The sequence below is a fragment of the Thermobia domestica genome, chromosome 4 (assembly GCF_964235325.1).
Source record: "Thermobia domestica chromosome 4, izTheDome1.hap1.1, whole genome shotgun sequence".
Classification (NCBI taxonomy): Eukaryota; Metazoa; Arthropoda; class Insecta; order Zygentoma; family Lepismatidae; genus Thermobia; species Thermobia domestica.
This window is the reverse complement of record NC_137457.1, coordinates 219,655,720-219,683,389: the sequence shown is the minus strand read 5'-3', so window position 1 is coordinate 219,683,389 and position 27,670 is coordinate 219,655,720. Positions and strand designations below refer to the sequence as shown.

Genomic DNA, 27,670 nt, shown 5'->3' with positions numbered 1-27,670 from the left:
ATCTTCTCATCGGCACCTCTGGTGTCCGTATATTTTTTCTGGTATTGTGCTGTTTACTGTGAGTACAAGTATCCAAAGACTCCCTTTTGTCATTTCGTCACCCAGCGTTTCTTTTCACTCTTGCACAAAAACACTCTTTATGATTTGTTCTTTTAACAGGTGGGGCATACTTCATGCTGCTGTTCTAGCTACTCTATCAGGCGTAATTAATCTTGGAGCGGGCGTTAGTTGGGGTGCCTAACTCACGGACTTTGTACATCAAGAATTTATGTGGCCCACTGTACATTCTTTTCTTGCAGGTTTACTCTACCCATAATATTTTCTTTGAATGATCCCCTTAATTTTTCCTCTTACAATCTCCATTCTCTAATTTCCGGCTCTCCCCTTTGCGACCTCCTATTGCATCTATTCGTGAATTTCCAGTCTACACTCACCATTCTATGCTAGGGGTTACACTTTCACCTTTCTTATCTTGAAGTTTATTTGTTTCCTTGAGATACTGTCTTCGATACAAAATTTAACCGATTTTACTTTCTTTTCCACTACTCTTGTAAGTTAAAAAGTACTCTTTCTTTCTTTCTTCTAAAATTGCCAAATCGAGTACTGTCGCAGTCTAACACTGTTTTTCTTTCCTCGTTCCTTCCTCTAATACTCCAGCTGTCGTATATTCTCTCAATCACATCAGGGGCTCGATCATGCTAAACTATTTTACTGAAACATATATTGGTTCGTTAGCCAGGATTTCGTAACGAAGAGGGGGGGGGCGTGACATGAAATTCTGAAGGCCCAGGAGCTTGATCAATCTAAACTAGTTTACTATCAATATATATTGGTTTGTTAGGACAATAAAATGAGATATGTTGGCAAGTACTTTAATAACAAACTATGAAGAAATCTCAAATAAAATAATAATAATAATAAAACGTATTGAAGATTTTTACAATGTTAACGTCCTTCCTCAGTTTATTCAAACATCACAATTTTCCTTTCATTATGACCTCAACTATTATAAAAAGTACATATTCACTATTATAAAAACTACATACTCAATAATGTCTTGTAAACAATTTTCCAATATCTGCGTTCCTTTCTCTGTTGAATCAAATGCTAACAGAACTTTCCACATAATTTTTTTGTATTTATTATTCCTCCAACTACTGTTGGTTCGAAATGACAGATTAAAAGAGCAGCTCTTTTTTTTTTTTTTTTTTTTTTTTTGAAATAACATGTTTGATACTGAAAGGATGCGATGACGAAAAAATATGGGGAAAAGTGTCCACGCTGTTACACAACAGCAATATGCTTTCGGAAGCTTAAAATCTTCCTGACTAGTAGCAGAAATTCTGAGAATTCAGTAAATTCTTGAAATTTCAAATTCCCTGACTCTTCCAGGATATCTCGCTTACCTCACCACCATGTATTGCAAATAATACAAATGTCCTCATAAGAAAGAGTAACCAAAAGCTTCCTGTAGTTTTTTATTTTTTTATTTTTAACGTTGATCCTTCTTTTTCTCATTTCATTTTGTTTAATTCTTCTTTATTTTTTCATTTCTGGTCTCGAAGGGGGAGGGGGTCCGGACTTCCCTTGGTTACGTACCTTAGTCCATATCCTCGCAATATTTTATCTTTTCTTCCTCCTCGCAGCTTATTTGCGGTATATTACCATTTCATTCCTGAACATATTGATGACACTCATCACGATGTCGCTTCTTCTATTCACACTATCTTTCAGGTAACTAGAAAGAACAATGCCCATGCCGTTTCTTTCCATGCCGATTTGCTCCACTATACAGACCCTGTAGCCGTCTCCTAACTCTCTTTCCTTATAACTTCTCTATTTTGTTTCTTGCATCTTCAGGATCCTCAACTTTCTTCTTTCCATCAGATCTGCAATCTCTCATCTCCGTTCATTAACCATTCTGATATTAAGTGTTCCCATTCTTATGCTCATGTAGACTAGCTTCTTTACCCTAATATTAAGTTTGGCTCGAGAACTCACAAAAGCCTGGCCAAGCCTATGCACATTGCATCGGGGAACACCATTTTTCAAGGGTTTATTTACAGGACCCATTATGATGAGCTTAACATAGATTTAATGACACAATGCCCTTTCTGACATCATGCTTTCTCTTCTCATTTTTTTTCAGGCTTGGAGCCCAAGTTGGGCTCCAGGTGGCTCAATAAGAACATGTGAATAGCTGTTACGTTTAGAAAATGTTGCAACTGATATACTGCATTTTAAATGTAATGTAAGGTAATAAATGCCAAATGGAAAATCGAATTTTGTTTCTTTTTATTAGGATCATCACTGGAATTTATAATATTGTAAGTTTGTACGTACGTAGGTTAGTTCACAGAATAACTCATAAAAATGAAAGCGAATTTTTAAACTCTGTTCCTTTGCAATAGATAACTATAGGGATTAAATTTAGCGCGGGTCCGTTAATGGAGTCAACATCTTCACGGTTAATAGCCATTTTAACAGTTGCTATCCATACCCTATTTCTATAATTGAAACAAACGCAGTAGAAGTTACAAAACTCGACTTTCGATGTATCCGTCAGCAGCTGACATCTATCAGACGAAATTTGAATTTCTAGTGAGTGATTACAGTCAACCAGGGTTTATTTTTATTTATGTTATAGGTAATTCCATAGTTGGAATGAACATTATTAACACGTTGACTGCCATGTGCATCACCGATGATTCACAGCGGCCCTACTTTGCGGAGTCATGTGTATCAAATGTGATTCACAAGTTTTATATATATAGGTAACCAAGAAAGTTCTGTCGCTTTTTGTGGAGGACTGTGGTCAATTAGCCCTCACATCATGAATTTTATGCGAATGGAGATAAGGTGAATTTAAGTTGTTGGTTTGGGTATATCCAACATACTATCTGGTTATGGCAATTCAGTTACACCGTGAACTGGCGTAAGGGCAGAGTGAACATTGGATCTCCACAGAACGTAATAAGGGCGTGTATACTGTACGAGTTCAAACTGGGATCAAACGCGACTGCAGAGGGGCGAAAAATATGCCACGCCTTTGGTGAGGGTATCGTGACTACGTGGACAATGTAGCGATGGTCTAACAAGTTTAAGGACGGTGACGAAACACTCGAAGACGCACCACGTGCCGGAACACTAACACATGTACAAAATGAAGATTTTCAGTGAGCAATTGAGGTCAGCAGTGGCCAGACATTTGAGGAACTGGGATAACCATTCTCCAGCACCTCCATCAACTTGGGAAGCACTACAAGCTGGGTCGATGGGTCCCACATGATTTGACTTGGGACCAGAAGACATCTGCGTTTCTTTGCTGTCTCGTATGAGAAAGGAGCAATTTCTGGACAGGATGTTGACATGTGATAAGAAGTGGGTCCTGTACGAAGCTCCACGGCCCCACCATCATTGGTTAGCATCCCATGAACCTTTTCAAAAACAGCTGAAACCAGCACTGCACCAGAAGAAGGTCCTCCCGTGTGTTTGGTGGACTGTTCGCGGCATCGTGCGATGGGAACTGCTACCAGAGCATCAATGCAACTGTGCACTGTCAGCAATTGATAAGTGTTCAAGAAAAAGTCAAAATTCTGTAGCCAGCACTGCTGAATCGCAAAGGGGTTCTCCTGTTACAGGACAACGCTAAGGACCACGTGGCTAGGATGACCCGGGACAGCATTCTACACCTTGAATGGGAAACACTATTGCATCCACCATACTCCCCGGACATTGCACCGTCCGATATCACTTGTTCCATTCCTTGGACAATCACGTTAGAGGACGTCAGTTCAAAACCTTAGTAGAGGTGCAAAATGCACTTGATACCTTCTTCGCCTAACGGCCTACCAAGTTCTATTGCAATAGAAACCATGGTCTTCCAGAACTTTGGCAGAAGGTCTTCGATACTGATCGGGACTATTTTTGATCTTCCAGGTACGTCTTCGGTGACATATCGATGTTCGAAGGTGTTGGGTGAAAACGCGACAGAACTTTCTTGGTTACCTTTATAGTTTGAAATCATGTGAATCGCCGTTGTTAAACCAGATATAGGTTTATATGTTGAAATAAATTTCTGTGTCCTCAGAAAGTTGCTTGGTATTCTTGGTTTCCGACTCCCAGAAGCTTCTGACAGCAAGATACTGAACTTATGTTTAGATTAAATTGGACTAAAACACTAGAATTTAAAAATAGGCTGATGGATCATTTTACCAGATTTCGCTGTGGTGATTAACGTGCTAAAGTATTATTACCTTTATGTACACTCATGTCCAAAATTATTGTCGCGTGTCTATAAATATGTTGTTCTACGAATATAATTTGATAACGAATTCGCCCGGTATTTCTTCCAGGGTTAGTATGTGTATAGTTGGTAAAGGCATGTATGTATCAAATTTCATGTTCAAAGAGCAGTAAATAAGAACAATAAAACTTTCTTCTCCATTTAGTAACATTTTGTTTTACTCACTCTAATTTCCGTATTTATAATTCTTTTGCTATGAAATTTACCACAAATATACATTTGCCGATTATACACATAGTATCAGTATTAAAAGTTCCCTGCAACATCATTATCAAATTATATTCTTACAAGAAGACAGTTATAGATATGCGACAATCATTTTGGACATGAGTGTACATTAAGAATATACTCGATCTTTACAGAACACATTACAGAATGGTACAATATGATACAGAAAGTTTATTAACTCAGAAAAAGGAACTAAATTATGTTATTAGAAGATCTGCTTCTTGAGACCAAAAATTATATAACACAGTCTTTTCATATTCCCTTCATTTTGTTATATTCAAGTTAGTTCTCCAAGAAGAAAAAAAAAGTACTTCCTTATTCTAGCATTTGTCATGTTTCTCGGAATCTACTTCTCTAATTTTGACTTCCAATTGTAAACATGTATCCAACTTTGTAACTTCCAGAGGATAAGATAACTAGTCTATTCATTACAGCTTCATTATTCACTATCCAAGTTTGTCTTACCTCTCAGCACGTTCGGAGAGGTATTTCATCTACATATTGTTCTAAAGGGTCCTGATGAATCATAACCTTGGATCACCAAGCTAGTTTATCTCACAATGCAAACGTAAGAATTAATAAAATGATATTGTCGTATAACATGTTTTCCTTCTAAAAAAACAAACGAAATGAAACAAATCTTACCAAAATGTAAAAAATAATTCTGTTTTCAAGAATATTACTTTCCAAAAATTTCTGTTTATGCATGGCTAAAAAAGGCATGAGGTCTCTCATATACAATCAATTCCTAAATTTTTCACTTCTCATCTAATTTAATTATTGTAGCTATATGACAACGCTCCCCATGCTTTCTTTTTTAGTCATTCATCAATATTTTTTAAATAATTTCCTTGAAAACAGAATTACAATATTTTTATTTTTAATACTAAGTGTTTTATTTTGTATGTTATTTTTGTAAAAGGAAAACACGATTTTAAAAAAATTATTGTACTGTATATTGCTTATTTCTTATCATAATTTGTTTTATTTTGTACAATATTTTTTTAAATCTTGTTTTTAACTTAATTTTTGTCTTAAATTTCTTGTTAAAAATTGCTAAAAATCTGAAATTTTGTTCGAATTTCTGAATGTTTAATTTTTAAGAGTAACATTCTTAAAAGCAGAATTACAATACTTTTTAATACGAAGTATTTTTAAAAAAGAAAACGGTTTTAAAAAATATTTTCATTGTAATCTTTTTATTTTACTTTTTAGCGTAATTTGTTTTATTTTGTTTGATAATTTTAAAAAAGAAAAGTTTTTAATTTAATTTAATTTTGTTTCAAATGTGTTGTGAAAATCGTTAAAAAAATCTGAAATTTTATTCAAATTTGTAAATGTTTACATTTTTTAAAAGTAACATTGTTGAAAACAGAATTACATTTTTTTAATTTTAATACAAAGTGTTTATTTTGTTTCTTTTTTTAAAAAAAAGAAAAAATGTTTTTTTAAATATTTTATTGTATTGTATTTTGTTTACCCTTTTAGCATTGTATGTTTTATTTTGTTCGATTTTTTAGAAAAGAAAGCTAGCTTTTAATTTAATTTAATTTTTGTTTAGTGTTGTACAAGATCAGGAAAATCTGAAATTTTGATCGAATTGGTGAATGTTTAATTTTTTAAGTAATATTCTTGAAAACAAAATTACGATATTTTTCATTTTTAATACAATTTGTTTTTTTTCGTTGTTTTTAAAAAGAAAACAGCTGTAAAATGCCTTTTATTGTACTCTATTTTTTACTCTTTAGCATAATTTGTTTTATTTTTTCCACACTTTTAAAAAAAGAAAACATGTTTTTAATTTAATTTAATTTTTGTTTCAAATGTGTAGTGAAAAATTTAAAATTTTGAATTTTTTCTTGTGAATGTTAAACTTTGTGCACTAGATAAACCAGCTTCACGTAAGAGTAAAGCTGGTTGCATACGAAATAGCTACTATCGATTTTTAAAATCTTTTCATTATTTGACGTTAGAAAATGAATTAAAGGAGGTGGGCTGATAAGGGCCATTTTTCGCCCATCAGGCCCGAGATGTGAAATGCATGGTTTTCAATAGTGTACCTCATAAAAATAAGAAAACAAATATATTTTGACGGAAAGCGCTATAAGTGAGAGGTAAAAAAAATAAACAAAGAGGTAAGTCGTGTGTTAATGAAGGAACGTAAACACTAATGTCATGAATTGTAATCCGAGAAAGCAATAGTAAATAGAACACTAACGGCAAGAATAAGAAGAATGAAGTCTACTACATGAGATTAATATATTACATCGGAAATAATCAAGCATAGATAATAATCAGACAGCTGGAGACACTTGTAGCTAGTTTGCAGATTAGGCATCGTACTTGCTGTCGTCATCCGAATCGCCACTGGACCATCCTGCACCGGCGGCATCTTGTAGTGTATAAGTATATTCTAGACTTGGTTTCTTAACTGCGGTGGAATTGTGGCGCCAGTAAGCCAGAAACCATAGTACGGAAGCAAAATGCGCACAACATCCGACGACCCGTGCGCCTACTTTACATTGACATATATAGCCTGTAAGATTGGCTATGTATATATGGGGGTCGGGGTGTTTGTGGGTATGGTATGTATTAACTTGGATCGGATACATCAGGTAGTTATTGTTGGTCGTTGTTTTTCATCTTTCCCTTAGTATTGCAATCTCGCGTATCTATGAATTCCCATAGGTACTTCATTGACGCGTGGTATGTATGATTCTTCGATATATATATATATATATATATATATATTGCAGAAATTCATGCCATTCTGCGACTGGTTTTCCTGCTCGCACTTTTACTCATACCACTTTCAGAAATGACACGCTTTCTCGATACTCCATAACGTGCTGTCTCTATTTTTACTGCCCTACACACACATCCGCGCAAACAATACACTTTCTTTATATATTTTATTGACATGCTGAGCATGTATTTTCAGTCACAATCGGTAAATAACATCAGAGCTGGAGTCTCCAGTTGAACTCGCACATTACAGCGTATAAACGGTAGTCATCGCTCTATACTCTCGCGCAATACATTTTGTTCTCTAATAGGTAGAAGGACACGCTGAACCAAAATCAATTAGTACTCATATCAAAGGTTACACAGCGTTATATTATGACGAGTCAGATTTATTTTGGTTCATCGACTCCTTCTTCCTATAAGCCTCCATCAAAAACAGCAAATATTACCAAAATGTCGCAAAACGCTGAAACGAACTCTTTTTGGACACTTATTTCTATGACTTACTATTTTCTTTATCACGTATCTATTATCTTTACATATGCAACATATCTTCTAGTATACATCTACATTGCAAACTTGTCGGAATCGGACACTTCATTTTCCAGTTGTCTGATGGGCGAAAAATGGCCCTTATCCGCCCACCTCCTTAAGGTTACAAGATTTAAGGATATTATTGGCTCTTCTAAGTTAACGAAACGTATGTTAACCCTACAATACTAAGCCTTCGTAACTTTTACGAATGGATTTGATAAAACTGGCATAGAAAGAAAACCCTACCCCCATACTCCTTCCCCTCCCATGACAGGTTCTCTCACCGGACCAGTAAGCCAGTTGCTGGTGAGCAGTCCTGTAGTTCATTTCGTTCTGGGTGTAGTGGATGACGTTTCGTATTTTATATGAAAGCTTATTACTCATAGTAAATTCTTAGTCGTAAAAAATACGAATAGTTAGTACTCAGGTTGTTTTTTTTTCTAGTGTATCGTACATTTTTCAAACTACATTCGTCACAGTATTTTATCTGATTTCCACGACTTTACTGTGTCATTTTCTCAAAATGACCCATTATAGACCACTAGACTAGGACGCTATCAGCAAGTTGTTGCTGGAAGACGAGAGTGAAGAAGAATAGGAGAAAGTTTAATCTCAAACTTTGCGACCAGCTGGTTTCTCCTCACATGCTTTGTCGAAATAATAAGCACATTTGCAGTGGAATCTTCGGGTGTTAATATCAGATTTCCTGAAAGTTCCTACCAACCCAGACCAAAAATTTACGGGACCGGTAGAAGTTAAGGGGCCCCGATCCTACCATATTATAGTTCATTTGGAAGCCTATCGTAAAAATTTTAGGGGGGAAGTAAAACTTTAGGGTGACCGGACTCTCTAAACACCCCTCGATACGGGCTTGTATCAAACCCTGAAGGACGATAGCTACTTGGAGTCAGGAAAACATGCTTTTACTGCCCAGCATCTAAAGGGGGATGACAACCACTTACTATAACCACTACTGTCTGTGGAGCATAAAGCAACATGTTGTGTCCAATGTGATAAGGAAAAGTAACAACCTAAAATTTTGGCGTGCTGTATTCAACCCTCAAGAGTATAAACTAAATTAATTTTCCATTGTTACAGAAGAATTATTAGGTCTGACGGTTATGTATCTTTTACAGAAAAATTTATATATGTCATTTTTCATTTTGAACATATGCAATATTTAAGTTTACATCTAAAATAGAAAAACATAAAACTTTGCCTTCTATCATATAACTCGATATTTTTCAATCCTTTCTGTATAATATAAAGTAATTATTTTCTCAAAATTTTCTTAAAATATTTTTTAAAAGGACTTGTTTGAACGTTTGCATTTTTAGCATAAGTGTGAAAATGACCGCCACGGTAGAGAAATAGAAAGGTTTCAAAATAAAAAATATACATTACATCACGTAATACTGTACATAGTCATAAACAATAATACTTTTAAACAATAATATCACATACATATGGCTAAAAGAGAAAGGAACGACAGTCGTAAAAATTACGAATGTTTAATATCTACGTGATTCTCAAGAGGCTTAGTAGTATAGGGTTATTAAAAAAACCTATAATATGAACGATAACAATAATACAGTGATAGCTGATAAAAATATCGAACAAAATAAAACAAATCATACTAAAAAGCTGAACAAAACACAACACAATGAAATATTTAAAAAATATATGTTTCCTTTTAAAAAAAATAAGAAACAAAATAAAACACTTTGTATTAAAAATAAAAAATGTAATTCTGTTTTCAACAATATTACTTTTAAAGAATTTAAACATTTAAAAATTTGAATAAAATTCCACATTTTTTAACTATTTTTCACAACACATTTGAAACAAAATTTAAATTAAATTAAAAACAAGCTAAGTGACCAGCTTTGAAAGGTCGCACACTTACCATATATATATTGACGCAGAAACTATTAAAGATCGTAATAAGCTTTTCTATTGCACCTACTAATTATTATCTCTGGATTAGTTTCTGTCTTATAAATAATGAAGTCTTTCTGCAATATTCAATCATTGTATGTAATAAATTTCTTTGTCATTTGCATACTTTGTTTTACAGTATACTCTATTTTAACCGCTGTCTCTTTAACCACCCATTGGCTTAACTGCCCATCTTCCAAGAAATAAGCCATTTTCGTTATCAGCTGCTGTCGGTGCTTCACAACACACAACAATAGCAAAATAATGGAACTGTACTTCATTCAATAATATTGTAGGCTCAATCGTATTTTTTCTAGTTTTGTTTTCTTCTTTAGTCAATACTCATACACAGTCAATAAGTATGATACTCTAGTGCTCTTATTATATGGCATTAAATGACTATACGTCAACCATATAACTACGATGATGCGCAATTATTGAACTTGAGCAAATATACAGAGTTTGACGGATTTAAGGTTTATGTTGGTTCGTTTATTTAGACTTTATCTTTCTTTTTAACATCGAGGCTTATAAATATGACGTGGATCTACATCTCAGCATGAAACGCGAGCCACATGAGTTCTCACCGGGAATCGAAGGCAGATTTTCCGTACCCAGAGCACGTACGGTAACCATACATATATTAGCCAAAAGAGAGCCTAGATTTGAAATTTTAAATAAAATACATATTTAGTATCAAGTTACATGAAAGGTGGTGGATTACACTACAATTTATCGATTAAAGTAGTTTCCATCAGGAATCAAAATTGTGTCTTTTGGACGAAATGCTTTTTTGGCTTTAAATTTTAGTTGAGTTCAGCATTCCTTTCAGCAGTGAGGCCATATAAAACGTGAACCTACAAGTTAACATGAGATCCAAAATACGTGAGCTTCCACCAGCAATTGAATCCGGGTTACCCGTACCAAAGGCGCGCATGTTATCACATATCCACGAGGAAGTTATCGCAGCAAATGCAAGAACGATAATTATAGGCCATGAAAGGTAGGTCCTCAATTGAGTATGTGTTTACTACTGTACTATTTTATGTGGGAAGTTCGAATTTTCAGCTTAATTTGGTACAGAGATAGCTATCAAAGCACGTGGGACCAGTAATTTAATGACTCCCGTTGGCAGGAGATGTAGTCTAGCCATTGCTTCAAATGGGCTCACAGATTTTCCACAGATTTTCCAAGACTTAAATCTGAAGACAGCGCAGCACTATAAGGAAGAAAACGTTGCTGAATATATTTCGTATTAATCAATTGGTGTTTAGCTGGTTGATAAATCATGATCTGGGAAACTGAAGTAGCAATGTAATAAAGATTGTGTAGACGTTGACCAAGTGGTAGTACTCTCTTATTCAAAAAAGCTAAGATACACTTGCTGATTGAAGTTAATAGGCACTCTGAAAAGAGAGACGTCTATTTCATGGTTTGAAAACACACACCGCAATAATTACGGAACCCTTACCATCTTGAGGCCTCCTTGCTGGTCTAATGGCTAGCACGCGCAGCTTTAGTGCAAGTTCTATCCCCGAAGGGAGAATATTAGTGAAGGAGGAACAAAATCTTCCTGGCTGTGATTCTCAAATTTTCCTAGCATCTTCATCAATGTCTTTTCCAGCTCACTTATTATGTCAGAACCTTCTGAAAGTAAAACATACTCTCTGCCGGACAGATGAGCTGTTAGCTCTGACCTGTGACGAAGAATCCTTTCATGAAATCTTGTACTATGAACTTCCATTTCTTCTTATTCAGGCTTCTTCATAATCGTCATTAACCGTGTTTTGTACAGTTTAAGAAGATCGCTCATTTTGAAAATAAGTCCTTTGGAATCGCTTTCTCGAATAGATTCAGTAATATATGTAAGTACGTCGGCAAAAGTTCTCTAGTTCATCTTCTGTGTGTTTCCTTTCTGCCTTATTATAAAAGCTAGATAAACAGTTTGCGTGATACTTTGCTTCTTGAGCAATCAAATCCCCGGCACTACAAATTCCTATAATTCTTTCATCGCCTAACTTCACAGCGCACTCTGCGACACGAACAGAAGTTCTCTTTGTGGCAACTAAGCACAATTTTCTCGCAGATTTAGCACCACGCTCACAGATAAAAACAGATTTCGTCTTTGTGTTTTACTTTCGGACTTATGCGTTATTTTCTTTAAGGGAGCTGACACTTCTTCTTCTGTTCTCCGTGGATGATAAGATCTTGTGCTCAAGTCTGTCTAATTTGTCCTTACTGTAATGTTTATAACAATTTTTGTGATATTTTTGGCTGGAATTTCTCGAAAATGTTTGCCACATCATTACCACTTGTGAATTCCGTTATCAAAGGGCGCAAATAAGTTGATAAAGTAGTTAATTTTGAAAAGGCTTCCAGATTCCTACCTAAGGTAGAATATGCTGAGTTTTGTCTCCTTGGATCCTTATTGTCTTTGGGAACTACAAGAAACTTGGTATCACCCTTTTGGCAGAGTACGCACTTCTTCCAATCTATTACAGAGCTCACCTCCATTGAACTACCTCCAACAAGTTTTACCTTTTTCGAGGAAGTTGTCATTTTTCTACGATCATTAAACATGATCAATTTAGACCCACTTGATTTGAGACTATTTATCTTACATAGTCAATAAATTAATTTACAATGCTTTTAATTACATTAATTGTGATATTTTATACCTACATAGAAAAGTGCATTTAGGACCCATGTTTAGTGTAATGGCTTGCGCGCTTGCCTTCTAAGCGCGTAATTCCGGATTTGATTCTCAGTGAAGGTAGAGTTGAACGAAAGTGGTTCAACTATAATCGGATTCCACTCTAATCAGTAGGTTCTCGTCTTCTTAATACTCTTCTTAGTACTTTGGAGTTCATTCCTTCCCAGACTCTGTGGGGCAGAAGGATCGGGGAGAGAAAAATATTTGTTATTACTTTGTCGTGCTTGTTTATAAATCTAGATATTTCAATCAATATTTCGAAAAAGACTTATCTTTATGACTCATAATTAATGGCCGCCATATTGGATTCATATAACTGGGCTGGGTCTGGTTGTCTTGTGCTCTGGTGAAAATGGGACTTATCAAGAACACATCACAAGAGAATTATTTGTTTCGTACAATGCAGCTCCCATCAGTGATGTTTTATTACGGTGAATGACCTCTCGTTCGAAATTGAGGAAAATCAATCGTCTCAACGAGAATCTTTAAATTGTCATAACTTCGTTGTTTATTAACCAATCTGAATGAACTATACATTAAACGAAAAATAATTTAACACTCTTTAAAAAGTTATACGACATCTTTTTCGATAATCCCAACCGTTTACTTGTTATTTTAAAAAAATGTGAGTAAACTCCATCATAAGAAATGCAAATTTCCAAATTAAATAATTTCTGTAGGAGTTAATTTCAGTGTTGGCTAAAACCTTTTGCTAATTAATTAGACTCTGTTATCTTCTACGTCGTTTAGTTTTTGAATCGTGAAGATTGGACTATTAGTTAAGGAGATGTAGGTCTCTAAAACCAACACGATGAATTCGCAGAGGCGGCCATCTTTGATAGCCGCCATATTGGATTCTGGCCACCTGTCGGAGTGGGGCCACTTCGATTCCTGCTTAGTTGGATTAGGGGAACAACATATCCGAGTGGCACCTTTTTAAAACAAAGTGCAGGGTTTGGGCATTTTTTTGCCTTAAGCTCCCCTACTATATGTGTACTTTTATTACTCAAATAATAAGTTCATACATTTTAACTTCGATAAAAATAATCTATTTATCCGTAATTTATTAATTTGCAACAAAATACAAATTGCAACAAAAATGGTTTGGTTTTGTTGTAAATAACCCTATGACCTCTAATCATAATAAACCTATTACTAAGTACCACTTTATAAAACTAGTTTGCAAAACAATTATCGAAATTTGTATTGTGTGTAACGTGAAAAAAGTATTAATTAAAGCTAAAATGTAGAAAAATTTTATTTGGAAAACAAATAAAAATTTCCATGCGCGGGAATAGAACTCAAGACCTCTGAAGCAGGATTCTAGTGCGCTAACCATCTGATCACAGACTACGGGACCGGTAATCGATATTTTCATAACGTTTTCTTGCTCGCTTTTTTGTGTGTCGATTCAAGCGCCATCCGTGAAGGGTCTGTCTTCATTTTGGATCAAATCATTTATATTTTTTTCTGCAGAATCCAAATGTGCAATGAGAAATGTGGTTTCACATTTAAAATTTTAAAGTTACTCCCCGTACCTCCGAAGGAGGTAGGGATAGGGGTTGCGTTTGGTATCATTGTATAGCCTCATCTGTATATTTCGTTAGATAATTGATCGTTCCGAGGCTATGAAGAGATACACACATAGGATGTTTGTGTTTTCCATATAAAGTTGCAAGTGTAATTCACAATTTTGTCAGTTTACAAAATGTTTGCAAATACAAAATTCCTGCTTCGCAATATGAATTTAGATCGCAATACTAACAGACAGTGATAGTCAGGTTTTCTATTTTTTTCATTTCTTATGAATAGCCTTCTGGTGGAAGGATCGTTGAACTCAAAATAAAGTCAACTCATATCGTGATATAACCGTACCGATACAAGATTTCGGATAAAGAACACACGCTATGACTGTTGTTGGTTTGAATCGGGCTTCGGGAGTGGATCTTTAAAATTATGTTTTTCTAATGTATTGTAATAAAAGATATAGAGGTGTAGAAGTTTCATAGCAAATATAAGGCCAAGAAGCATATATGTCGAATTATTTTGTTTTTTTTAATTATTAGCATCCTCGTCTTTGGTGCGAGACATCTGAGTTTGAATCTGAAAGTAAATCCGGTTTCTGAATGTGAAAGCGCATATGGTTTATTATAGAGGGAGATATTTTACTGGGAATTTTCTAGATAAGGAAGACCAATTGACTTACATGTAACAATTGCCAAGTGTAACACTCCGATTTTGATAAAATTTAGCAGTTAGATATTACACATAAACAAATACGTGTTTTTTTACTTCCTGTGGAACAACGATTTTAGGGGGCAAAAGGCCCCACCCAAAATTTTGAAAGTCGACTTCTGACAGGTAAGAAGAAGTGAATGAAATTGTGTACAGATATTGTAGACATAAGATGAGGGAATACGTGATTCGAAGTTTCCTGAAAATAACAATAATAATAATAATAATAATAATAATAATAATAATAATAATAATAATAATAATAATAATAATAATAATAATAAAATTGTTGAATGGACCGAAGGGTTAGGTGGCGGAAAGAGTGGACCGAAGCGAATGAAATTGTGTGTAGATATTATGTATGTAAAATATAGTCTTTCATATTCAACAAGTGTCTCCATCCGATTTCTTCAAATTTGGCATATCAACAGTAAGCACAAACAGTATAGCGTATTTTATAGTATTTCGGGAGGCGTCTTTAACCCTTACAATGTTTTTCAGCACAAACAGAAAGACGTGTCCTATTTACTGTTGATGTTCAAAATTTGAAGCAAATCGGATGCGGACACTTGGTAAACAGGACAGGCCTTATTTAACATATACAATACCTACAGACAATTTCATTTGCTTCGGTCCACTCCTTGCTGCGCTGCTACGGCAAAATTTACTTTTTTCACAGGGTGTCTTGGCCCCAAAAATAGTAGTGGGACCAAGGCCCCCTCAGAAATGTACTTTTGATATTTCGTAATCAACGGTTTAGAAGGTCTGTGCCCCACCCAACTTTTTTAAAGGAAAATACGAAACGATATCTCCTCATTTTACGTCTACAATATATGTGCACAGTTTCATTGACTTCGGTCCATTTCTTCTTGCCTTTCAGCAGTCAACTTTCAAAATTTTCGGTGGGGCCTTTTTCTCCCTAAAACCGTTTTTTAGCATAAAATAAAAAACATATTTATTTTTTGCGTATTGTCACTACACAAAATTTCGTTGCAATTCTTAGGCATTTCTGACATACTGTCATTAGCACTTTTGATATTTCGTGTTCAAAGATTTGCAGGGTTCCATGCTCCACCCAACCGTTTTTTCCAGGAAAATGCGAAATACGTATTCCCTCATTTTACGTCCACAATATCTGTGCTCAATTTCATTCAATTCGGTCCACTTCTTCTTGCCTTTCGAACGTCAACTTTCAAAATTTTGGGTGGGGACTTTTGCCCCCTAAAACTTGGAAAGTGTCACATGTAAGTGAATTGCTCTTCCTACTCTAGTAAATTCCCAGTAAAATGTCCTCCTCTCTTGAATTAACACACAAAAAAGCGAGCAAGAAAACGTTATGAAAATATCGATTACCAGTCCTGTAGTCTGTGGTCAGATGATTAGTCTACTAGAGTCCTGATTCAAAGGGTTTGAGTTCTATTCCCGCGCAAGACAATCTCTTTATTTGTTTTCCCAAATAATAAATTTATACACTTTAGCTTCAAATAATACTTTATTCAAGTCACACACAATACAAATTCGATAATTGTTTTGCAAACTAGCTTTATAAAGAGGTACTTAGTAATAGGGTTATTATGATTAGAGGTCATAGGGTTATTTAAAACAAAACAAAACCATTTTTGTTTCAATTTGTATTTTCTTGAAAATTAATAAAATACGGATAAATAGATTACTTTTATCGAAGTTAAAATGTATGAACTTATTATTTGAGTGAAAAAAGTACACATAAAATTGTTATTTTACTCGCGAATTGAAATTAGAATCTCTGATTCCGCAGACCAATACGCTAACCGTATGACCACACAGCACGGACCTGCCAACCCATATTTTCATAGAGTTTTGGTTCCCCTCCTTTGCTTATGTAAGTGCTTAGTCACGTGTTGTGCATAGACCCCCGGGAAAAAATCCTAAATCCGCACTGCATATTGATGTCACTAGGTATATAATGGTTACCAGAGTCGTTGTGTAAAAAATGTTCTTGGCGCTTCGTGTCTTTAGCAGTGGACAGTTTGCAAATTACAAGGGAGATAAGGGGAAATTCTCTTTGGTAATGCTAGATGTATGCTATAACCAGGAGTGTCATTTCCAACGACAGTTGCATGGGAAACTATAACAGTTGTAACCAAGAGCGTCATTTAGGGGAGCAAGAGGGGACAATTACCCCCTCCCCACAAGAGTTTGAGGAATACTTATACTTTAATTAATTGTCTATTAATATACTACTATAAAACATGGAAGTCTTATGTCTGTGGTGCTCTTGTCCCCCTCAAGCAAAATCTCATATTATGCCTCTGGTTGTAGCATATATATAGTATTACCAAAGGGGATTTCCCCCTCATATCCTTTGTAATTCGCACTGTCCATAGATATGGATACGAAGCGCCAAGAACATTTTTTGCACAACGACTGTGGTAACTAAAATATATCTAGTGACATCAATAAACAGTGGCGTATTTAGGATTTTGTTTCGGAGAGGGGCCCTACACAACACGTGACTTAGCACTTACGTTTTTCCTCTTGGGTGCTGACAAATTTTAATGAAATTGTGTATATACGAAATTTATTTCGAGGGGCTTGAGCCCGATAGCCACCCCATAATTACGCCACTGTCAATATATTTACGGATACAACCGATTTCAAGATTTTTATTGTTGTATGCATCATAAACATATGGTGAATAAATATTTTACTTGTAGTTACAAATGGCTACTTTATTAGTTACAACAAGAAAAATGACTCGAGGGGGATCTTTTGCGCGTAAGGTATAGGTATTCCTCACTCTGCCACTAGATAACTTAACGCGTTCTATCATTTACACGGAGAGTCAGAAACTTTAAGACGGGTTTTCTGGCTATTGCAGTTTGTAATATTGACACTTTAAATGTGCACTTCTACCTCGCGAAAGGTAGCACGGAATTTCGTTTAACAAAGTCTGCTTTCCCCTTATCAGTAACTTGTGTTCCTACTCGGTTATACACGTTCTACAGTTATTTCCAGTAACCTTGAACGACAGGACACGAACACATCGAGAACATTTAAAATTCCAAAAGTTCTCCCACCGGGAATCGAACCCGGGACCTCGTATACCTCAGACGCACGTGCTGGCCACTAAACCACACAGGGAAGTTATAAGGCCAGCGCGTTTTAGTAGTTCTACTGGAAATGCTCGAGATATGCACTTGTAATACATTGAGTAATTTATTCGAGAGAGGCAAAGCATTTTACATTGAATCCTTGTACTTGTTTCGTTTTTGTGTTTATTCTTTGTATGTTTCGTATAGCTCATGAAATAAGAAATACATTTTTCTCTACGATGTCCAGAAATACTATTTTAAATGTTCATAAAACAGAAATCTGTCGGTGAAGTAATATGGGGTAATATGTGGTATTCTATTTTTATACCGAGTACCTTCGTGAGGGAATCGTGACTAAGCGGTTAGCGTACGCATCTTTGACGTGAGAGACCCGTTTCGATTCCCGGTGTGAGCTCATGTGATTCGGATTTAAGTCTAATCAGTAGGTAAACGTTTCATATAGCCTCGCTGATGAAAGGAACGTTAAACTCAACATCAAACTCAACGTTAGTTTTATTCCATCAATAGAAGCAAGGGGTAGACGATACTATACTGCTAAAACCATGCATTTATTTCTTTGGCACATATTACAAAGCATCGGATTATTTGCGACATTAATTATAAAAGCTTTAAGAAAAAGAAGCTTAATAAACATTAATTTTCTTCAAGCTTTCAAATCGCTTTATAAAACTCCATATTATGAATTACAAAAAGTTTACATTGTAAGTAAAAATACAAGCATATATTGTTATTATCTCTCTCACATACTCTCTTTCTCTCTCTCTCTTTCACCCTGTCTCTCTCACAAACACAGTATCTCTCTTTCTCTACATATACACTTGTATATTGCAGTAGGTATCAGGAACATAAATAATTTTCATTTTGGACGTGTGGTTTAAGGTTGGTATTCAAATCTATGCTAGCCAGAGTAAGTAACGCTTTAGGTGAATGGTATGCGGGAAGATTTCCTAATTTTCAAGTCGGGGTACGATTCGCGCTTTCTTCCTTAACACTTTTTCCTATGTTTCATTTACAAGGCTGAGCTCCAGTTGGATGCTGCTAAATGAAGACAATCTACAGTGGTGAAATTAAGTGATGATGTAATCCTGAAAATAAAGGAAGAAAAATGAATGGAGAAAACGAGTTAGAGTTAATTCTGTTAATGGTTCTATATTTGATATTATCCGTTAATTTCGTGCATTTTTAAATTATTGTTAATTGACACTATATTCTCCCCTTTTTTCCTTGTTCTCAAGGTGTAAATTTTCAGAAATACTATACAAACCAGGAACCTTCAGTTATATTTGCAACCTAAGGGGAAATACGCTTAGTACGGATAAGTTCTCCAATTCGTTTGAGTGTTATCGAATTTTGCATTTTTGATATTTACAAATAAATTACTGCATACCAATATTTAGCATTCTCAAAAGTCATTTAACGAATAATGAAATCGGATAAGTTCTTCTTTCGAAGTAGTATCACGTATCAATCAAGGGGCTCAGGCCGAAACCAAGGAGCTCAGGCCCTGTTAAACTCCCAAAATTTTCATTAGAGGCTGGATTTTGCCCTGAATGATCGTTTCATATTTTAATTGATTTGCAGGTAGGACTATTGTTAATAGTTTCAAAACTCAGCGCAAGACTGTGTTTACTAAAAAAAATGACCTATTACATATACCGCATAATCTAATCGTATATTATTTGATACGCATATATGTATAGCCATTTTAAGTAAGTTAACTTGTTTATAATCCTTCATTTGAGTTAATTATAAGATTATTTAAGTCCCCTGACTGTTATCTTCTCATCGGCGCCTCTGTTTTTTTTTTTTTTTTTTTTCGGTTTACTGTGAGTACAAGTATCCAAATACTCCCTTTTGTCATTTCGTCACCCAGCGTTTCTCCTCACTCTTGCACAAAAACACTCTTTATGATTTGTCCTTTTAACAGGTGGGGCATACTTCATGCTGCTGTTCTAGCTACTCTACCAGGCGTAATTAATTGGGTTACCTAACTCACGGACTTTGTACATGAAGGATTTCTTTGGCCGATACAAATTCTTGTTCAAAATGACTAACGTACATAGCATATTGAATTCTAACTTCTGTATTAGTTTTTAAAGTTTTTTTTTTTTTTTTTTTTTTTTTTTTTTTTTTTTTTTTTTACGGATTTTTAAATAATTACCATTATCTTTAAGAAAGTAGCTCAAATAAAGGCTCGTGCTAAAACAAGGAATGACAATACAAGTAGATTAGTCGTGATAATTAGTGATCAAACAAATGTATTTCTGTATTTTTCTTTTTTTCTTTTTAGGTATGATTCATTGTGGGGGACAGAGATGTATGGAACAATCCCACGTTTGTGATGGTGTATTCGATTGTCCTTGGGGTCAAGATGAAAGAAATTGCTGTAAGTTATTAAACTTTAATTCTATTTGTATATTTGAATTCAAGTAAACTAAATAACTAACTAACTCTATGGCCTATGGAACGCGAAGGTTCAATACCGCGTTCACAAAAGCTCTTCCCTGACTTCTATCCTTAGCCAAATTGACCCAGTTTCTACTTTATAATCTTATCTCTGTGAGATCCATCTTAATGTTGTCCTCCCATCTGCACCCAGGTCTTCCTAATGGTCGTTTTCCGATTAGTCTTCCAGTCAAGACTTTGAAAGCGTTTCTACTTTCTTCCATTCTAGCTACATGACCTGCCCACCTAAGCCTTCTAGACTTTATGACCGTAACAATGTTGGGTAAACCGTATAAATTATGTAGTTCCTCGTTATGAAGTTTCCGCATTCCCCATTCCCGTTCCTCTTGGGTCCGAATATTGGTCTCAGAATCTTGTTCTCAAATACTTTCAGTCTATGTTCTTCCCTCAGACTAAGCGACCATGTTTCGCAACCATACAAAACAACAGGCATGATTATCGTTTTATATATTTTAAGCTTCAAACTCCTCGAAAGAATTCGCGACAACAAGAGATTTTGAACCGAATAGTAACACGAATTCCTTGCTTTTAGTCGACATTTAATTTCTTCGTGAATATGATTTTCGTCTGTAAATAGTGATATTTCAAAGTATCCACTTTATCAAAAGTATTACTTAATATTTTAACATATCCATAATTTACTATATTACGATCCCGACGCACGTCCATGTATTTAGTTTTCTCTGTATTTACTTCTAAACCCATATTCCTAAAAGCGTTTAATAAGATCTCTGCATTTCTTTCTATTGTTCTCCTATCATCCCCTATTAAATTTACATCATCAGCATATGCCATAACCTGGTGAATACCATTCAACTGTAGGCCCTGGTTGCTATCTTTGATTTTCCTTATACCGTATTCCAGAACAAAGTTGAATAACAATGGTGACAACGCATCTCCTTGTTTCAGGCCATTTTCGACGTGAAAGCTCGTGGACAAAAATTATCTTACCCGGACTTTACTTTGGGATTCATTTAAACATTTCTTAATTAATCTAATTAGCTTTCTCGGTATTCCAAGTTCTGTGAGAGCATTGTATAATGTTTCTCTCCTAACCGAGTCGTAAGCCTTTCTAAAATCAATAAATAGTTGATGTACCGCGGTATTGTATTCCCGCTTCTTTTCGAGTATTTGTCGAATGGTAAATTTTTGGTCGATAGTTGATCGATTTCGTCTAAATCCGAACTGATAATCTCCAAAGTTTCATCTGCGAAAGGGGTCAATCTTGCTAGTAGATATTTGAAAGGATTTTATAGGATGTTGACAGAAGAGAAATGCCTCGATAATTATTACAGTCAGTTTAGCGCCTTTCTTATGAATTGGAACAATGATTGATTCTTTCAACTCTTGAGGCAATTCTTCCTTGTTCTAGATAAGAAGAATGAGTTCGTGTATCTTGTTCCACAATTTTTCGCCTCCAGCTAAAATTAACTCAGCCAGAATTTCGTCTACAACCGGAGATTTGTGTTTCTTTAATTTCTTTACAGCAGTTTCTTTTTCTATTCGGTTGGTTCTGGAATATACGGTTCTGTGGTGTGTATCTCCTTTTCTCCATACCCCTTAGTTTTAGGCTGCGTGTTAAGCAAATCGTCAAAGAAATCTCTCCATCTATTTAAGATGCTATCCATATCAGTGAGAACTGTTCGTCAGCTTTCTTTATTATATAAACACGAGGTTGATAGCCTTTCTTAAATTCGTTGATCTCCTTATACATGTCCCGAATGATTTTATTTTTACTATTGTCTTCAAGTTCTTTAATTTTAGCTTTCAAAAAATCGCGTTTGTTTGTTATAAAAGTTTTGGAAGTTTTTCGCCTGATGTCTGCGAAATTTTGTGTAGTTATTTTATTGGGATTTTGTAGTCACCGTAATTTTGACTGTTTTCTCTTCTCTGCTAGTTTAATGCATTCCTGGTAAAACCATGGTTTGTTCCTACGTATTTCCGCGTGTCCCAATTTTTCTTTTGCTGAAATTTTAATGCTATCTCTAATTTCAATCCAAGTATCCTCAACACTAGTCCACTCTGAATCTTCTAAAGTCGAGAATCTATTCGAAACTTCAATCTGGTATTCCTCTCTTACCTGACTCTCTTCTAACTTCACTAAATTAAATCTTTCTGTTTTCGGACATTGAATATTTCCTTTATTCAACGATAATCTCTCACTTATTATCGCTGCTACCAGGTAGTGGTCAGTGTCACAATCAGCCCCTCTAAATGACCGGATATCAATTATGCTAGATTGCCTTCTTCTAGCTGCTAAAAGGTGATCAGTTTGATTATGTGTTTTTCCGTCTGGTGAGGTCCAAGGGTATTTATGAACGTTGCGATGTGGGAATTTTGTACTCTTCACGATTATGTTTCTGGATGTTGCAAAGTTCACGAGTCTAACACCGTTGTCATTACTTTCCGTATCCAGACTTTCGTTCCCTATAATCGGTTTGAAAATATCCTCTCGTCCTACCTTCGCATTGAAATTCCCTAATAGAATTTTCATACGGTTTCACGGGAGTTGGTAAATATCCGTTCCACTTCTTCGTAAAAACTGTCTTTTATATCGTCATCCTTATCTTCTGTTGGGGCATGTACATTTAAAACAATAATATCACACCACCGACCCTTAAGAATAATAAAATCAAATCTGTCAGTAACAAATTCAACCTGCTTAATTGCTGGTAATATTCGTTTGTGAACGAAAAACCCTGTTCCTAATTGGTGATTTTTATTTCCTTCCCCGTAAAAAGAAAGTAAAATTTCCGGAATTCACAGTTCCATTTCTTTCCCACCTAACTTCCTGAACTCCTACTAGGTCCATCCTGTATTTATCTAACTCACTTGTTACGGATTTTAACGCGCCTGCCCTATAAAAGCTTCTAATATTCCATGTCCCGAATCTCATGTCCATTTTCTTTTGCTGAGATCATGCCAAGTTATCAGTCTTGTCCGAGGTTTCTGAACAAGTGCCTTTTTTTTTTTTACAGGATGAGGTTGTTAGCCTTACCCAAATCCCCAAGCTGGATGATCGCTCCTAGTCGTCTGTCCGCGACTGCTTATTCAGTATATTCGCAGCTAACCTCTATATCTAGAGGCCTTCTCTTCGATTCTCAACCTGAGGACGCGCCATGCTGTGGTGACAGGAACCCACGTTACATGGGAATTCTAGTAAACAATTAAATTTAGTTGCATATCAATTCTTTCTAGTAAATATTGCTTGAATTTCAGACATTTGTATACCGTCGTTTAAATTCTGACAGATTCGTCGTAATTGCTTACTGAAAACTAAAATGCTAAACTCCAAATAGAATTCATTGAACATGACATTCTCAGTAGTACGAACGACAGCATTAAAAGATCCTGGAACTTTTTTTTTTTTAAAAAAAAATAATAATAATATATGGTATTAACTAGAGAATTTACACAACACTTTAATATTTATTATTTTTTATTAGCATAGTAGCAGATTCTACAGCACAAATTAATAACGGATTCTCATAAATTATAATAACTAAATAACCTTTTAGTGTTCATTAATTACTACAATAATCTTGAAATGGCCCCGTGTAGCGTAGTCGCTAACGCTCTCGACTTTGGTGCGAACGGTCCCGAGTTCGATTTCCAGGGGGGACACTCGATCGTAAAAATGTGAAAGCTTTTTCAGACCAGCCATTCTGAATGGGGCTTTCCTAGGTTTCCCTCATTCACACCATGCAAATGTCAGGATGGTACCTAAATACAAGTTCTAAGCCGCTTCCTTCCTTCCCTTTCCTCTGATAGTGTGATTACCAAAGGTATGTCATCCCTCATACGTGAAGTGCTAAATGGCCATAAATGCCGAAAGCCCAGAAATCTAATCCCTAATAACCTTGAAAGATATCGGCTTTTATGCAGCTTTCACTTTAGGCATCTTGCAAGTTTTCACTGCAGTCCAGAAGTGTTGTTTTGAAGTGTTAGTTGATCAGAACTTCCCCCAATAGTGGACTTTTAGATTTTCTTTTGTTCGCCATACGAGAAAGTATCATTATTTTTTAATTCAGGTTGGATACCTTTGGTGTCTTTTCATTATTATTTTAACTAGACAATAGTCTTTACATAAAACTGTGTTAAGATTCATTAGGACTTTCTACAATAAGAGTTTACCTCAAATGCCCAATAGTGGACAATTTGTCCACCATAAAGAAAATGCTTTGGTGTAGTGTAGTAATAAGTAAATTTAATTAATTTGTTTTACGTGTTGGTCGTTTGTCGAGATGTAGCAACATTATCCACAATAATAATGATACTTTATTTTACAACTAATGAACTATTATTATCTATTACTATATTTGATTATACCTGTGCAACTTACACATAAATAAGCAATGTAATTCTGTATTACGGCGGAGTGTGGTAAGTGCATAAAAGTGCTGAGTGATAACAATGTAATCGTGAGCACAAATTATTGAAAAAAAAAATGTCGTGTATTGAGAAATGGAGAGGGCCTAATCGAAATAAATGAACCCGAAGCTTTATAGCAATAGTATATAGACATTCATAGAATATGGTCTGAAACTTGAGGCATACGATTTTGTACAGAAACAATGACTTGCAATTCCTATTTTGAAATAATTATATTCATGAGATTTGACGTCCATTTTGCATTGAAATAACACTTAGTTACTTTTTAATACATTTTAAAATTCCATTGTGACTATATGGTTAGTGTACGTGCTTTTGGTGCGGGAGACCTGGGTTCGATTCTCTGTGGGAGCTTATGTGGTTCGGATTCCACATTAAGCTGTAGCCTCACATCTCATGTAGTCTGAACATGACGCTAAATTATAAATTAGCCAACTTTAATATTGTAATATCCCACACATGGCTCTGTTTACTAACAACCAGTACGTGCTCATATTTATAAACATGAACCATATGCGTTTTAATACGAATTGCTACAATAGAAGACAGGGACACCAGCGACATCACTGGTCATGTGACGACGAAGAACCACCAGCGCCACCGCCGCACTGGAACAGCTATAAAGCCAGGAGCATCACAGCGACTACTATCAGTCTTTGGCTGGACACCTTCACTGCTTTAGCTTGCTTGGAGCTCTAGCAGCACGTAGCCAGGATTTCGTAATAGGGGGAGGGAGTCCGTGACGAAATACTGTGGTTATCACACTAAGAGCTTGATCATTCTAAACTATTTTCCTGGCAACATATATATGTTCGTTTAGCCAGAATTTCGTAATGGAGGGGGCGTGACATGAAATACTGTAGTTACCCACCGGGAACTCGATCAATCTAAACTATTTTACTGGCCACATACCCATATTGGTTTGTTAGGATAATAAAAAACGAGGATATGTTAGTAAGTATTTTAATAACAAACTATGAAGAAATCTCGAGTAAAGAATATTTTAAAAAGTATTGAAAAAGATATAGTATTCTGAGGTCATTCGAACTCGGTTCTTCTTGTCTTCTATTTCTTGTCTTCGTATAATACCGTCAAGGATAGCAACAATATCTCTTTCAGCAGTAAAGACATCCTATAAAATGAATTAGTGTTGCCGCGAAATTGAAAATTTCTTTAACAAGTGCAACTGGAATCTATGTTGTCAGGCTCATATTATTGATGATTGTGGTCGTCTCTCAAGTTCTACCTGGGGGTCTATCTGATCGAACGGGTTTATCGATCGCCATTTATAGTCCATAGGATTAGCACGGAGCTAGATGGAATTCGGAATGCTCCGTTACAAAAATATTCATTTTTAACTTGACTCCTCTTTCCTCCGCACGAAGCTCCTCATAAGAAAGAGTAACCAAATACTTGCTGTACCTGTTTATTTTTAACGCTAATTCTTCTTTTACTAATTTCTTTTTGTTCCATCTTTACTTTTTTTTCATTTCTGGTTTCGAAGCAAGGTCCGGATTCCCCAAACCCAGCCCTTGGCTACGTGACTGGCTCTAGGAGCTACCTAACTCAAAGCCTTTACCTTGCTCGGAGCTTTAAGACTTTTTTCCTGCTTACTTAGTTTGCTCGGAACTCTGTGGGACTCCTTACCTCTGTCATCGAGCTTGCGTGGATCTTTGTGCCTTTCAAACTTCTCTCTGCTTGCATGGAGCATTGGGTATCCTAAATCCACTCCATCTAGCTTGCGTGGAGCTATGTGGAGATTCTTCCCTAGGCTGCTCGGGCCTTGGAATATCTCTCTTTACCTAGTATTAGTGAACTACTTACATTAGAGTGATTTTGTATTACACCTTTTATAATAAGGAGATTTTTATAATAAAATTCGGTAGTACGAGAAACGTTCTCGTGTATAATTTAGCTCTATCTATACTCTACCTATACTTGCATAAACAGAACTTTACAATATGCTTACATTAAAATGACCACATGAAGAATGTTATAGTGGGAGAGTGGGTAGGAGACTTCGATTACAATGGTGCACATCCATATGAAGATTTCTGCGTTAATTACTTTTACACCAATATCAAAAGTTCTGGTTACGCCTATGACCCAAATAAATTTAGTTTCTATATTGTTTGCTTTAAATCTATGTTTTCTTGTATTTAGTTTTGTTATAAGTTCAAGAAATTAATTTGAAAATGTATTACCATAGGTAATGCATTAAAAAAAGTACTTTTAAATGAGATTTTCGGAAATTTGGATAATTGATATATCTAGTCACTTTTAGGCTGTCGGAGCAATTTTGCTGCTTTTAGGATCAAAGGGCTTTGTATATTTGACTCATAAATAATTAAATTGCATATTCGTGTTGGTATCTTGATGTTACTAAGTAAGAAACAAATCAGGTTAAAACCTACTAATCTGGCTGTAGTTATTATATACTTTCTTCAAAGGCAAACAAAGCTCAGATACAAATAAACTCAAGAAGTTTACATTTTCCTACATTCTATGCAGCTTCACTATCTTATCGCTGAATTTTAGAAATGAAAAAAAAAAATGAATTTAAGTTTAACGTCTCACATATATGCCCTTTAGCCTAAGAGAGACGGATGATTGATGATGGAAGAATTGGTGTAATAAGAATGTGGAATGAAACGGAAGTACCGCAAGAAATTCCAGAGATACTATGTTGTCTACCACAAACTTACTTGGCCGGGGATTCGAACCATGAACCCCACGCACCACAGGTAACCACTCAGTCACCGTGCCCCGATAAATTTTAAGAAGTACTGCAATGCATTTTAGAAAATGTCAGCTTTCCTTAAGTGCACAGTAGCTATATACCTTGCCTTGTCATCTAGACCTACTGGGCAGGCTTTCTTTTAGAAAATTTTGTCCAGGGAGACTGCAATTTATTTTTTCTTAGCTCCAGAGGGGCGGTTGGCAACTTCGAAGAAACATTGCCTCAGGAATAAGTGGGAACAATTTCATGTGTAATTTGGCTTAACATTGCCTGTTCTT

General features: G+C 35.4%; 1 protein-coding gene across 1 annotated transcript in view; it reads left to right on the top strand.

Moving 5' to 3' along the window:
- Nucleotides 1–27,670, top strand: part of LOC145683870 (atrial natriuretic peptide-converting enzyme-like) — a 211,254-nt gene that overhangs the window by 121,512 nt on the left and 62,072 nt on the right. Inside the window, exon 9 of the mRNA XM_081755494.1 lies at nucleotides 20,085–20,180. Coding sequence (XP_081611620.1) covers nucleotides 20,085–20,180 — 96 coding nt within the window. The remainder of the gene's footprint in view (nucleotides 1–20,084; nucleotides 20,181–27,670) is intronic.